At 41.8% G+C, this 15466-nt stretch overlaps 1 protein-coding gene across 1 annotated transcript; it reads left to right on the top strand.

The window, feature by feature from the left end:
• The first annotated feature begins 225 nt into the window (after nucleotides 1-225).
• On the top strand, nucleotides 226-14076 carry LOC121577321 (N-acetyllactosaminide beta-1,3-N-acetylglucosaminyltransferase 3-like). Its single transcript, XM_041891083.2, has 2 exons — nucleotides 226-378; nucleotides 12598-14076. Exon 2 carries the CDS (start codon nucleotides 12608-12610, stop codon nucleotides 13766-13768), a length of 1161 nt encoding a protein of 386 aa, XP_041747017.1. The 5' UTR covers nucleotides 226-378; nucleotides 12598-12607; the 3' UTR covers nucleotides 13769-14076.
• Nucleotides 14077-15466: the final 1390 nt, after the last annotated feature.

Raw genomic sequence — 15466 nt, 5'->3', positions numbered from 1 at the left:
TTAAACTAAGCTCATGAGGTATTTTATAAGTTATATTCTTCAAATCAATGGGTATCATTAATTTATGTATATCATGAATCAGTATATCACAAATTGATGTACCAATCGCAGATTGCCCCTTTAATTGATACGTGACGTTTTTCTTAGCCTATGATTCGTAGGGTTGGGACTTGGGTTGACGGAGGCTGGGACTTGGGTTGACGGAGGCGCTCAAAGCAGGAATATAAAATCTAACTGGCGGATAGAGGCCACTGCTCAGGAGCGAGTGCATTTATAACACCCAGCGCTCACGAGCGAGTGTATTTTTAACTGATTTCCAGAGGGCCCCAAGGTAACACCTGTTCCAGCCGTTCTGTCAATTGGACCCAGGCCGAAAAGGTAAGAGACAACGACTTGAATGTGCATTGAAAATATGGAGATATGCTTTTCTATGACTAAGAATGGGTTTTATACTGTAAATTCGTCATCGTACAAATACAGATTTTGTAGGCATATATTAATCTAATAGCCTAATAGTCACTAAAAAGTAATTATTTGTGCCAGTTCAATATAATACATGCGAACCAACAAATAAACGGTTTTTGGATGGTCCAATACAATTAGAATAAAGTCGTGCAGATCAGTAGGCTACCCAGAGAAAACTTGAGGAACTACAGTATATGCACCAGCCACTATCACTTGTACGCCTTACAGCGCAATACCTACTCGAATATGATACGTTTGTTTTATTACTGTGGCAGAGGCAAATGTGGTTATTATAAGAAATTGTTAACCTATAAATTCACTGTTGGTTAAAATGTATTAAAATAGCGAATTACCACAGTCTCTTGTTGGTCTTAAAACGGGCATATTTGTACATGATTGACTGGGGAAACACCTTTCCTGTTATTTATGGATCCCCATTGTCATCAAGTGCATCTCAGGTGCTGAATGAAAGGTTAGAAGACATATTTTCCGGAAGTTATAAATATGTCTTATATGGACATAAAAAAGGACGTATTTTCCGGACATTGAAAATATGTATTTTCCGGACATTGAAAATATTTATTTTCCGGACGTTGAAAATACGTATTTTTCAGCCATTGATTGTATGGCCAAATTTCAACTGCTATACATTCTCAATTAAGTAAGCATTATATCACAATAATACTTTTCACACCTCTTAATAGGAAAGAGGAGCCAACTAAAGATTGCAACTAAATATTTGTTATTTCTCCTATCTATCACATGCACTAATGTTAATTTTTTCAAAAGCTTTAAAACTAGCAGCAATGATGTTCAAATACTTTAACATACAGAATAAATCAACAGACCACTTCAACTACAATAACAGTTACAGATAATATTTTAAAGCGCCTGCTGATGTAAATGTAAAAACAAACACTTGCAAAGCATGCTGGGTATTAATGTAATGAGCTCTGCCCCCAAACAAGTACAAATTTGGTCAGTGCGGACCAGATCCAAATCTGAACGAATCATAGACGTCTAGGCTATGATTCACAAGTTTGAACATCACTGAACAGTACGTCACAGTTTAGTACAGTAGAGCACAGTATTACACAAGAGTACAGTACAGTATGGTACAGTACCGTTTAATTCATTAGAGTAGAGTACAGTAGAGTACAGTACAGTACAGAATAGGTTAATTCAGTAGAGTATAGTGCAGTACGGTACAGTAGAGTAGAGTTTAATTAAGTAGAGTACATTAGAGTTAAGTAGGGTACAATACAGTACACTATACTTTACTGTACTCTAGTGTGCTCTACTGTATTGCAATGTACTGTACTTTTCTTTACTGTAATGTGTACTGTAATGTAATGTACTCTGCTGTGCTCTACTGTACTTTGCTGTACTGTGCTGTCCAAACTTGTGAAACATAGATGTCTATGATTGGTTCAGATTTGGTCCGGTCCGGACATTTTTCCAGTTGTTTGAAAACTTGCTTGTCCACTATGCAAAGCATGTCTTTGTGAATGTCCATAACTGTTACGTGGCTTGTTCCACATATTTTCACCAGACATGACACAATTTGATGAGTTGCCACCCTATTGCCTTGCATTTCCATTACTGCAGTCCTATGATGCAATTGAGAAAATTGAATGCATATGCCAAGCTACTACCTAATACTGATTTTATCTCATTTCTGTTGGAATTTCATTATTGGCACACCCCTGCCCAACCCCTGAAGGACGTAATTGTCCAAAGATCGAAATGATTTGTATCAATGGTACTCTTCTACATCATAGATTTTTTTATTTGATTTAGTAGGATCCCCATTAGCCGACGCCAATGGTGACAGCTAGTCTTACTGGGGTCCGACACATAACGAAAAATACTTTACAAATCAAATCAAATCAAATCAAATCAAATTTTATTGGTCACATGCGCCGAATACAACAAGTGCAGACATTACAGTGAAATGCTTACTTACAGCCCTTAACCAACAGTGCGTTTATTTTAAACAAAAAAAGTAAGAATAAAACAACAACAAAAAAAAGTGTTGAGAAAAACAAAGAGCAGAAGTAAAATAAAGTGACAGTAGGGAGGCTATATATACAGGGGGGTAACGGTGCAGAGTCAATGTGCGGGGGCACCGGCTAGTTGAGGTAGTTGAGGTAATATGTACATGTGGGTAGAGTTAAAGTGACTATGCATAAATACTTAACAGAGTAGCAGCAGCGTAAAAAGGATGGGATGGGGGGCAGTGCAAATAGTCCGGGTAGCCATGATTAGCTGTTCAGAGTCTTATGGCTTGTGGGTAGAAGCTGTTGAGAAGTCTTTTGGACCTAGACTTGGCACTCCGGTACCGCTTGCCGTGCGGTAGCAGAGAGAACAGTCTATGACTAGGGTGGCTGGAGTCTTTGACAATTTTGAGGGCCTTCCTCTGACACCGCCTGGTATAGAGGTCTTGGATGGCAGGGAGCTTTGCCCCAGTGATGTACTGGGCCGTACGCACTACCCTCTGTAGTGCCTTGCGGTCAGAGGCCAAGCAGTTGCCATACCAGGCGGTGATGCAACCAGTCAGGATGCTCTCGATGGTGCAGCTGTAGAATTTTTTGAGGATCTGAGGACCCATGCCAAATCTTTTTAGTCTCCTGAGGGGGAATAGGCTTTGTCGTGCCCTCTTCACGACTGTCTTGGTGTGCTTGGACCATGATAGTTCGTTGGTGATGTGGACACCAAGGAACTTGAAGCTCTCAACCTGTTCCACTACAGCCCCGTCGATGAGAATGGGGGCGTGCTCAGTCCTCTTTTTTTTCCTGTAGTCCACAATCATCTCCTTTGTCTTGGTCACGTTGAGGGAGAGGTTGTTGTCCTGGCACCACACGGCCAGATCTCTGACCTCCTCCCCTATAGGCTGTCTCATCGTTGTCGGTGATCAGGCCTACCACTGTTGTGTCGTCGGCAAACTTAATGATGGTGTTGGAGTCGTGCCTGGCCATGCAGTCATGGGTGAACAGAGAGTACAGGAGGGGACTGAGCACGCACCCCTGAGGGGCCCCCGTGTTGAGGATCAGTGTGGCAGATGTGTTGTTACCTACCCTTACCACCTGGGGGCGGCCCGTCAGGAAGTCCAGGATCCAGTTGCAGAGGGAGGTGTTTAGTCCCAGGATCCTTAGCTTAGTGATGAGCTTAGAGGGCACTATGGTGTTGAATGCTGAGCTGTAGTCAATGAATAGCATTCTCACGTAGGTGTTCCTCTTGTCCAGGTGGGAAAGGGCAGTGTGGAGTGCGATAGAGATTGCATCATCTGTGGATCTGTTGGGGCGGTATGCAAATTGGAGTGGGTCTAGGGTTTCTGGGATTATGCTGTTGATGTGAGCCATGACCAGTCTTTCAAAGCACTTCATGGCTACAGACGTCAGTGCCACGGGTCGGTAGTCATTTAGGCAGGTTATCTTAGAGTTCTTGGGCACGGGGACTATGGTGGTCTGCTTGAAACATGTTGGTATTACATACATTTAAAAACATGAATACGTAGTGTGTGTGTGCATCTATCAGTTACACATACAGTTGAAGTCGGAAGTTTACATACACCTTAGCCAAATACATTTAAACTCAGTTTTTCACAATTCCTGACATTTAATACTAGTAAAAATTCCCTGTCTTAGGTCAGTTAGGATCACCACTTTATTTTAAGAATGTGAAATGTCAGAATAATAGTAGAGAGAATGATTTATTTAAGCTTTTATTTCTTTCATCACATTCCCAGTGGGTCAGAAGTTTACATACACTCAATTAGTATTTGGTAGCATTGATTTAAATTGTTTAACTTGGGTCAAACGTTTCGGGTAGCCTTCCACAAGCTTCCCACAATAAGTTGGGTGAATTTTGGCCCATTCCTCCTGACAGAGCTGGTGTAACTGGGTCAGGTTTGTAGGCCTCCTTGCTCGCACACACTTTTTCAGTTCTGCCCACACATTTCCTATAGGATTGAGGTCAGGGCTTTGTGATGGCCACTCCAATACCTTGACTTTGTTGTCCTTAAGCCATTTTGCCACAACTTTGGAAGTATGCTTGGGGTCATTGTCCATTTGGAAGACCCATTTGCGACCAAGCTTTAACTTCCTGACTGATGTCTTGAGATGTTGCTTCAATATATCCACATAATTTTCCTTCCTCATGATGCCATCTATTTTGTGAAGTGCACCAGTCCCTCCTGCAGCAAAGCACCCCCACCGCATGATGGTGCCACCCCCGTGCTTCATGGTTGGGATGGTGTTCTTCGGCTTGCAATCCTACCCCTTTTTCCTCCAAACATAACGATGGTCATTATGGCCAAACAGTTCTATTTTTGTTTCATCAGACCAGAGGACATTTCTCCAAAAAGTACGATCTTTGTCCCCATGTGCAGTTGCAAACTGTAGTCTGGCTTTTTTATGGAGGTTTTGGAGCAGTGGCTTCTTCCTTGCTGAGCGGCCTTTCAGGTTATATCGATATAGAACACGCGTTCTGTCTCCTAGAGATGAACGTATTTTGGTGCGAAAAGTGCAAATCAATCCCCAGAACAACAGCAAAGGACCTTGTGAAGATGCTGGAGGAAACAGGTACAAAAGTATCTATATCCACAGTAAAAACGAGTCCTATATCGACATAACCTGAAAGGTCCTCTGGTCTGATGAAACAAAAATAGAACTGTTTGGCCATAATGACCATCTTTATGTTTGGAGGAAAAGGGGGTAGGATTGCAAGCTGAGTGGTATGACGGCTGCGTGGTCCCATGGTGTTTATACTTGCGTACTATTGTTTGTACAGATGAACGTGGTACCTTCATGCGTTTGGAAATTGCTCCCAAGGATGAATCAGACTGAGGTCTTGGCTGATTTCTTTTGATTTTCCCATGATGTCAAGCAAAGAGGCACTGAGTTTGAAGGTAGGCCTTGAAATACATCCACAGGTACACCTCCAATTGACTCAAATGATGTCAATTAGCCTATCAGAAGCTTCTAAAGCCATGACATCATTTTCTGGAATTTTCCAAGCTGTTTACTTTTAGTGTATGTAAACTTCTGACCCACTGGAATTGTGATACAGTGAATTATAAGTGAAATAATCTGTCTGTAAACAATTGTTGAAAAAATGCACAAAGTAGATGTCCTAACTGACTTGCCAAAGCTATAGTTTGTTAACAAGAAATGTGTGGAGTGGTTGAAAAACCTACAGTGAGGGAAAAAAGTATTTAATCCCCTGCTGATTTTGTACGTTTGCCCACTGACAAATAAATGATCAGTCTATAATTTTAATGGTAGGTTTATTTGAACAGTGAGAGACAGAATAACAACAAAAATGTCAAAAATGTTATAAATTGATTTGCATTTTAATGATGGAAATAAGTATTTGACCCCCTCTCAATCAGAAAGATTTCTGGCTCCCAGGTGTCTTGTATACAGGTAACGAGCTGAGATTAGGAGCACACTCTTAAAGGGAGTGCTCCTAATCTCAGTTTGTTACCTGTATAAAAGACACCTGTCCACAGAAGCAATCAATCAATCAGATTCCAAACTCTCCACCATGGCCAAGACCAAAGAGCTCTCCAAGGATGTCAGGGACAAGATTGTAGACCTACACAAGGCTGGAATGGGCTACAAGACCATCGCCAAGCAGCTTGGTGAGAAGGTGACAACAGCTGGTGCAATTATTCGCAAATGGAAGAAACACAAAATAACTGTCAATCTCCCTCGGCCTGGGGCTCTATGCAAGATCTCACCTCGTGGAGTTGCAATGATCATGAGAACAGTGAGGAATCAGTCAGATCTTGTCAATGATCTCAAGGCAGCTGGGACCATAGTCACCAAGAAAACAATTGGTAACACACTACGCCGTGAAGGACTGAAATCCTGCAGCGCCCGCAAGGTCCCCCTGCTCAAGAAATCACATATACATGCCCGTCTGAAGTTTGCCAATGAACATCTGAATGATTCAGAGGAGAACTGGGTGAAAGTGTTGTGGTCAGATGAGACCAAAATGGAGCTCTTTGGCATCAACTCAACTCGCCGTGTTTGGAGGAGGAGGAATGCTGCCTATGACCCCAAGAACACCATCTCCACCGTCAAACATGGAGGTGGAAACATTATGCTTTGGGGGTGTTTTTCTGCTAAGGGGACAGGACATCTTCACCGCATCAAAGGGACGATGGACGGGGCCATGTACCGTCAAATCTTGGGTGAGAAACCTCCTTCCTTCAGCCAGGGCATTGAAAATGGGTCGTGGATGGGTATTCCAGCATGACAATGACCCAAAACATACGGCCAAGGCAACAAAGGAGTGGCTCAAGAAGAAGCACATTAAGGTCCTGGAGTGGCCTAGCCAGTCTCCAGACCTTAATCCCATAGAAAATCTGTGGAGGGAGCTGAAGGTTTGAGTTGCCAAACGTCAGCCTTGAAACCTTAATGACTTGGAGAAGATCTGCAAAGAGGAGTGGGACAAAACCCCTCCTGAGATGTGTGCAAACCTGGTGTCCAACTACAAGAAACGTCTGACCTCTGTGATTGCCAACAAGGGTTTTGCCACAAAGTACTAAGTCAGTTTAGCAGAGGGTTCAAATACTTATTTCCCTCATTCAAATGCAAATCAATTTATAACATTTTTTACATGCGTTTTTTTGATTTTTTTGTTGTTATTCTGTCTCTCACTGTTCAAATAAACCTACCATTAAAATTATAGACTGATCATTTCTTTGTCAGTGGGCAAACGTACAAAATCAGCAGGGGATCAAATACTTTTTTCCCTCACTGTAAGTGTATATAAACTTTCGACTTCAACTGTACATGTCAGTACGTACACACAACAAGTAGGTCACATGGGGGAGAAGCATTGTGCTGTGAGGTGTTCTTTTACCTTTAGATTTGTGTGTATTGTTGTGAATTGTTAGATACTACTGCACTGTTGGAGCTAGGAACACAAGCATTTCGCTACACCCGTAATAACATGTACGAAATACAGTGGGGAAAAAAGTATTTAGTCAGCCACCAATTGTGCAAGTTCTCCCACTTAAAAAGATGAGAGAGGCCTGTAATTTTCATCATAGGTACACGTCAACTATGACAGACAAAATGAGAAAAAAAAGTTCCAGAAAATCACATTGTAGGATTTTTAATGAATTTATTTGCAAATTATGGTGGAAAATAAGTATTTGGTCAATAACAAAAGTTTCTCAATACTTTGTTATATACCCTTTGTTGGCAATGACACAGGTCAAACGTTTTCTGTAAGTCTTCACAAGGTTTTCACACACTGTTGCTAGTATTTTGGCCCATTCCTCCATGCAGATCTCCTCTAGAGCAGTGATATTTTGGGGCTGTCGCTGGGCAACACGGACTTTCAACTCCCTCCAAAGATTTTCTATGGGGTTGAGATCTGGAGACTGGCTAGGCCACTCCAGGACCTTGAAATGCTTCTTACGAAGCCACTCCTTCGTTGCCCGGGCGGTGTGTTTGGGATCATTGTCATGCTGAAAGACCCAGCCACGTTTCATCTTCAATGCCCTTGCTGACGGAAGGAGGTTTTCACTCAAAATCTCACGATACATGGCCCCATTCATTCTTTCCTTTACACGGATCAGTCGTCCTGGTCCCTTTACAGAAAAACAGCCCCAAAGCATGATGTTTCCACCCCCATGCTTCACAGTAGGTATGGTGTTCTTTGGATGCAACTCAGCATTCTTTGTCCTCCAAACACGACGAGTTGAGTTTTTACCAAAAAGTTCTATTTTGGTTTCATCTGACCATATGACATTCTCCCAATCCTCTTCTGGATCATCCAAATGCACTCTAGCAAACTTCAGACGGGCCTTGACATGTACTGGCTTAAGCAGGGGGACACGTCTGGCACTGCAGGATTTGAGTCCCTGGCGGCGTAGTGTGTTACTGATGGTAGGCTTTGTTACTTTGGTCCCAGCTCTTTGCAGGTCATTCACTAGGTCCCCCCGTGTGGTTCTGGGATTTTTGCTCACCGTTCTTGTGATCATTTTGACCCCACGGGGTGAGATCTTGCGTGGAGCCCCAGATCGAGGGAGATTATCAGTGGTCTTGTACGTCTTCCATTTCCTAATAATTGCTCCCACAGTTGAGTTCTTCAAACCAAGCTATTGCAGATTCAGTCTTCCCAGCCTTGTGCAGGTCTACAATTTTGTGGTCTTGTCAGTGGTCTTGTACGTCTTCCATTTCCTAATAATTGCTCCCACAGTTGAGTTCTTCAAACCAAGCTATTGCAGATTCAGTCTTCCCAGCCTTGTGCAGGTCTACAATTTTGTTTCTGGTGTCCTTTGACAGCTCTTTGGTCTTGGCCATAGTGGAGTTTGGAGTGTGACTGTTTGAGGTTGTGGACAGGTGTCTTTTATACTGATAACAAGTTCAAACAGGTGCCATTATTGCAGATTCAGTCTTCCCAGCCTTGTGCAGGTCTACAATTTTGTTTCTGGTGTCCTTTGACAGCTCTTTGGTCTTGGCCATAGTGGAGTTTGGAGTGTGACTGTTTGAGGTTGTGGACAGGTGTCTTTTATACTGATAACAAGTTCAAACAGGTGCCATTAATACAGGTAACGAGTGGAGGACAGAGGAGCCTCTTAAAGAAGAAGTTACAGGTCTGTGAGAGCCAGAAATCTTGCTTGTTTGTAGGTGACCAAATACTTATTTTCCACCATAATTTGCAAATAAATTCATTAAAAATCCTACAATGTGATTTTCAGGAAAAAAAAATCTCAATTTGTCTGTCATAGTTGACGTGTACCTATGATGAAAATTACAGGCCTCTCTCATCTTTTTAAGTGGGAGAACTTGCACAATTGGTGGCTGACTAAATACTTTTTTTCCCCACTGTATGTGTATATGACCAATACAATTTGATTAGATTTTTTGCTTTATTTGTTTTTAAACCAGGTTTGCTGTTCACTTGCACTATATAAGATGGAAGGTGATGTCCATGCACTCATGTCTCTGTATAGTACTGTACGTTTCCTTGAATTTGGTGGCATGTTTGGTGGGGTAATTGTGTGTATCAGTGTTGTGTGTGTAAGTTGACTATGTGAACAATTTGGAATTTCCAACAACTGAATGTTTCTTATACAAACAAGAAGTGACGCAGTCAGTCTTTACTCAACTCTTAGCCAAGAGAGACTGGCATGTATAGTATTAATATTTGCCCTCTGATAGAGATAGATAGTTTAGTTATTTTGATGGTCAATGGTAAATTCTAAATGTCATTATGATAGCACAGCATCCTATTTTCTGAATTAATTATGATCTTGTGTTTTTTATGGACAAATATGAAGCAAGCAAATTTCGAAGGAAAGTTGAAATAATTATTTTATCTCTTAATTATAAGTTGAATACTTTTTAAAACTGCCAGCTCATTTCCTTTCCAAGACCGCAACTTTCTTTTGGTTTTCTTATTGAAATAAGGTCACGTCAATCATCATTATTTTATTAGCCAATCAGCAGCCTTTTTTCCTGGGATTTAGTGTAGGACCAGAACAGGGCTCAGGCAGCCTGTAATGATGGGAAGTTCGGCTCTTTTCTGAGAGCCGGCTCTTTTGACTCGGCTCCCAAAGAAGAGCCGGCTCTTTCGACTCCCGAACGGCTCTTTATTTAGGATCTTTTGTAGCCTATATTTTACCTTAACTTTGAAAAAAAATCATGGTTTATGTGTTGAAAACCCTTTTGCTTTCAGTGTTTTTATGAGAGACCTTATAATGCCTAATTCTGTGCATTTATTCTGTGACAAAACCACTCTTACATTTGTTTATTTCAATTAAACTTTTTTTATTGCACAAATTAACAATAAACTTCAAACAAATCCACAGAACAGAATCAAAACCAGAACCAAACTCCAGCAAACAGCATTAGTCCTCAGGGCAGGTTGGCATTCAGGAAGATCAGATGCCTCAGCTTGGATGGGCTGATAGGCCTGATACGATTTCGCCTCTCCGTGAGTATCTGCCCTGTTTTGGAGAAGATTCTCTCAGAAGGAACTGATGTGGCAACAATACATAGTCTCCCCTCCATCACATCAGTTGCAGTAGGAGAGGTTATACTTGCACGCATGGGGATGGCAGTAGACGTTACAGCAGCTGTTGTTCTGGTATGAGACACACCAGGATCAGTAGATGGTGAGCTGGCTTGCCCTCTCTCCTCTAACTGCACTGTAGGATGGACAGTTCTTGTATGTCTATGCAGGTTTGTGGTGGAACCTGCTCTTATAGTGACCTTCGTTTTGCAGTGAAGGCACTCTGCTTTCTTGTTCCCAATATCTTTAAACTGCAGCCAGATGCTGCTTCGCTTTCTAGTGTCACTCATAGTTAAACGACACGACAATGCAAGACGCACACACGCTCCTCAGTCCGCTCTGTCTCTCTCTTCACTTGCAGTGGAGTCAAGTGGTGTGTCTGCCCCGCCCCCTCTCTGTTTACACATCCTTAATTCTCACGTGAATGCCGCATGCTGGTCGCCATGCTGGCCAATCATAACAGACCTCTGTGAAAGTGAAACCTAAGCAGCGAATGGGCAAAAAACTGGGAGCCGGCTCTCACTCGATGCGAGCCGGCTCTTCTGATTCACTACAAAGAGCCGGCTCTCAGAGCCGATGCTTGTGCGCATGACCCATCACTAGCAGCCTGTAGTTTCCATTCTTATAACCAACCGGTTTTTCATCCTGCTTATTCTACCTCCTTAGAAAAAAAATGCTTTTCTTTCTGATGTTTTATTGTGTGTGCAGCTGAATGTAAATGCCAAAATCCTGATGTCTTGTTGTTTGGAGCTAAATAGTGTCTTTTGTAAATATTTACCATTTGTGTTAAACTTCTCGCGTACTCCCGCTAGCGTTAGCATTAGCATTGTCATCCGGAATGCATTACTATTTAGCATGCTTATTAGCGCATTGTTAGCATTTCTATGTGGTGCTATGCTATTTTCGGTTGTAGGTCGCTCATGCTTATTAATGCTTTATAATGTGTAGATATTTCTACATTGCTCTATTGTTTCGTTGTGCATCTAGCACGTGTTTGGGTCCACATAGCCTGTTTAGTTTGTTGACATGGAAATAGGCATATTTTCCCATACTGTGCTATAGCCTAAATTCTCCCCTTTTCTTTACAGAACCATAACTAGTATCATAGAGAGTGGTGTTGTATGTGTGTGTGTGGATCTTCACTAAACCTTGAACTGGAACTACTGCTTCCTTGTGTTCTGAACAGACACCCTGTGGTGGTTGCTACCAGCCTAAAATCCACCGCCTATGTTTTTTTTAATCCCTTTTTATTGGTCCATCGAGTTCATAAACAACCCATATTTTTCAATACTATTTCCCTCACTAATGACTGTCTCATTCATTTTATGCTTGCTCGACAAACACACATTTCGTAGGGAGCATGGTGTTAAACAAGTTTTCTGCAGACATATGTTGGGCATGCAACTGCAAACATTTTTTTGGCTTGAAGTTAACACTGTCATCTAAAATAGTTGTTCTTTGTACGGGGGACATATCATACAGCAGTGGTTGTTTTACAGGAAACACACCAGTGTGTCACGTCACACACATGTACAGTGCCCTCCGTCTGTAACTTTCTCACTCATTCACGATTCATTCAGGATTATCTGTAATCATGGTAGCATCCACATTAATGTAGAAGTGTTTAGAAACATGTTCTATTCCTATTTACAATAAAGTGACTCCAAAATGACACAATACATTATTTACCATTTATTTATATTTGGCACAAAATAATCTGAAACACAACTAAAACAAACAGCAAATGCATCCAACAAGTTTGTAGAGTCACAAGCTTGATGTAATCGTTGCATGCTAGAAATATGGGACCAAATACTAAACTTTTGGCTACTTTAATACACATATAAGTGACCTTGTGACCCTAAAATGGGGGGACTATGTACAAAAAGTGCTGTAATTTCTAAACGGTTCACCCGATATGGATGAAAATACCTTCAAATTAAAGCTGACAGTCTGCACTTTAACCTTGTAGTCAAAGTGCAGGAGTACTGAGCCAAAACAACAACAAAATGTGTCACTGTCCAAGTAATTACAGAGGGCACTGTATCTCTGGCCCATTTTATGCCTTTAATGCCTTATTTTTTCTCATTACAGAGCAACAAAGATGAGAAGGTCTTCTCGTTTGCTTGAGGCAACATCTTTACTTGTGATCAGCACACTGTGCTTGGTCATAATTTTTATGAAAGAGGACATTCCTCCCCAAAAAAATTCAAACCCTGTCCAGATAAACAGAAGGGAATCAACCTATCAAAACAGACCTCAGAAACCAACCAGTGAGAGCGCAGGTGTTTCTACCTGGGGCCATTGTGAACGGAATGAGTCTGCGGCCAATGTGTCAGGGTTTTCTTCTCTGCCTGTTCACATCCAAGACTTCCTCTTCTATCGTCACTGCCGCCACTTCCCAATGCTATTGGATGTACCTGATAAATGTGGAGGCCCTCACAAGTCTGCTGACGTCTTCCTTCTGCTGGTCATAAAAAGCTCACCTGCGAATTACGACCGCCGTGAGGTACTACGGAAAACCTGGGCCAATGAGAGACTGCAGAACGGAGTGTGGATCCACAGGATTTTTCTCTCGGGAACAACAGGCACAGGCTTTGAGAAGCGCAAGCTAAACAAGCTTCTACGACTGGAGAACCGTGAGCATAATGACATCTTGCAGTGGGACTTCAACGACTCCTTCTTTAACCTCACCCTGAAGCAGATCGTGTTCTTAGAATGGATGGACAAGAACTGCCGCCAGGCCCGATTTCTCCTCAACGGTGACGATGATATCTTCGCCAACACAGATAACATGGTGGTCTACCTTCAGAGTCTAAAAGACAACGATGGTGACAAGCACCTTTTTGCAGGTCATCTAATCTGCAATGTAGGACCCATTAGAGAGTCAGGGAGCAAATACTATGTCCCAGTCCAGGTTCAAGAGTCAGACTCATATCCCCCTTACTGTGGGGGAGGGGGCTTCCTGCTCTCTGGATACACAGCTATGGCCATTTACAAAATGACCCATACCGTTCCCATTTTGCCAATTGACGATGTCTACATGGGAATGTGTCTGGAAAAGGCTGGTCTTGGGCCAGAGTCCCATTTCGGAGTCAGGACTGCTGGACTTCATGTCCCCTCCCAAAACGTGGACGCTTACGACCCTTGTTATTACAGGGAAATGATTTTAGTACACAGATTCCTGCCGCATCAGATATATATTATGTGGCACGGAATACATGAACCTAACTTGAAATGTGGGAATTCGCAAGGTTCTCTATAGCCACCTGTCTCGTTGAAATCAGTTGCCTGCTCAGGTTTGTTTTTCCAGTCTTTTTTTTTTCAAACACGTGTGTGATGTCTGAAAGCTGTTTCTGTTGTTGTTGTAAATATAGCATTTAGTTTAAAGACTCATTTTAAGATGTACATTATGGGATTGATTGCTTCTTCTTCTGTGTATGTACATAAAAATTATCAAAGTTTCTATAATGTATTGTTTTAAGTCTATCAGTATCCAGAGGTGTGGACTCGAGTCATGTGACTTGGACTCGAGTCAGACTCGAGTCATGAATTTGATGACTTCAGACTCGACTCGACAAAATGTACAAAGACTTGCAACTCGACTTGGACTTTAACATCAATGACTCGTGACTTGACTTGGACTTGCGCCTTATGACTCGAGAAGACTTGCTACGAGGACTTGTAATGACTTGCAAAGGCTTGCTAAGAGGACTTGAAATGACTCGAAACTAAAATGTAGGACTTTGGACTCGACTTGAGACTTGATGGCTTTGACTTTTGACTCGACTTGGGACTTGCCTCATCTTTGACTCGACTTGACTCGGGACTCGAGGGCAAAGACTTGAGACTTACTTGTGACTTGCATAACAATGACTTTGTCCCACCTCTGTCAGTATCACTTCTTTCTATTTAATAAATGAAAACATGCATATTCAAATATAAGGCTTCTAAAATAAAATGCATCTTTGATTTTTGTCATGTGTTTGGCTTTAGCTCATTCTGGCGATAGTTGTTAAGTAATTGATGAGGTAAATATTATTGAGTATATGTTTATAAAGTATATGTTTTTATTGTTCATAAACCCACCAGACCTTAATAAACCCACCAGACCTAAACCCATAAGCCATATTTCACAATAATTTCCACTGCAGATCACCATAAACAATGGATTTCATGAATTAATATGTCATCCTTTTCTCTTCAATACTTCAGCTGTAGACACACATTTTAACATTTATAGTATGAAAGTAATCATATTATTACATAAACTGGAGACATTTGGAAGCATACAAACAACATTCTGTTATTACAAGTGCCTAATGTCTGATACTGTATTGAGTATATAATGTGTAGAAATCAAATCAAATTGTATTGTATTGGCCACATGCGCCGAATACAACAGGTGTAGACATTACAGTGAAATGCTTACTTACAGCCCTTAACCAACAATGCATTTATTTTTTAATAAAAAAGTAAAATAAAATAACAGTAGGGAGGCTATATATACAGGGGGGTACCGGTGCAGAGTCAATGTGCGGGGGCACCGGCTAGTTGAGGTAATATGTACATGTGGGTAGAGTTAAAGTGACTATGCATAAATAATTAACAGAGTAGCAGCAGCGTAAAAAGATGGGGTGGGGGGGGCAGTGCAAATAGTTCAGGTAGCCATGATTAGCTGTTCAGGAGTCTTATGGATAATGGTGTTGATGTGAGCCATGACCAGCCTTTCAAAGCACTTCATGGCTACAGACGTCAGTGCTACGGGTCGGTAGTCATTTAGGCAGGTTATCTTAGTGTCCTTGGGCACGGGGACTATGGTGGTCTGCTTGAAACATATTACAGACTCAGTCAGGGACATGTTGAAAATGTCAGTGAAGACACTTGCCAGTTGGTCAGCACATGCTCGGAGTACACGTCCTGGTAATCCGTCTGGCCCTGCAGCCTTGTGAATGTTGACCTG

The sequence above is a fragment of the Coregonus clupeaformis genome, chromosome 11 (genome assembly GCF_020615455.1).
Source record: "Coregonus clupeaformis isolate EN_2021a chromosome 11, ASM2061545v1, whole genome shotgun sequence".
NCBI classification, from domain to species: domain Eukaryota; kingdom Metazoa; phylum Chordata; class Actinopteri; order Salmoniformes; family Salmonidae; genus Coregonus; species Coregonus clupeaformis.
Note: the sequence above shows the minus strand (reverse complement) of the source record. Positions and strands in the feature narration are given on the sequence as shown.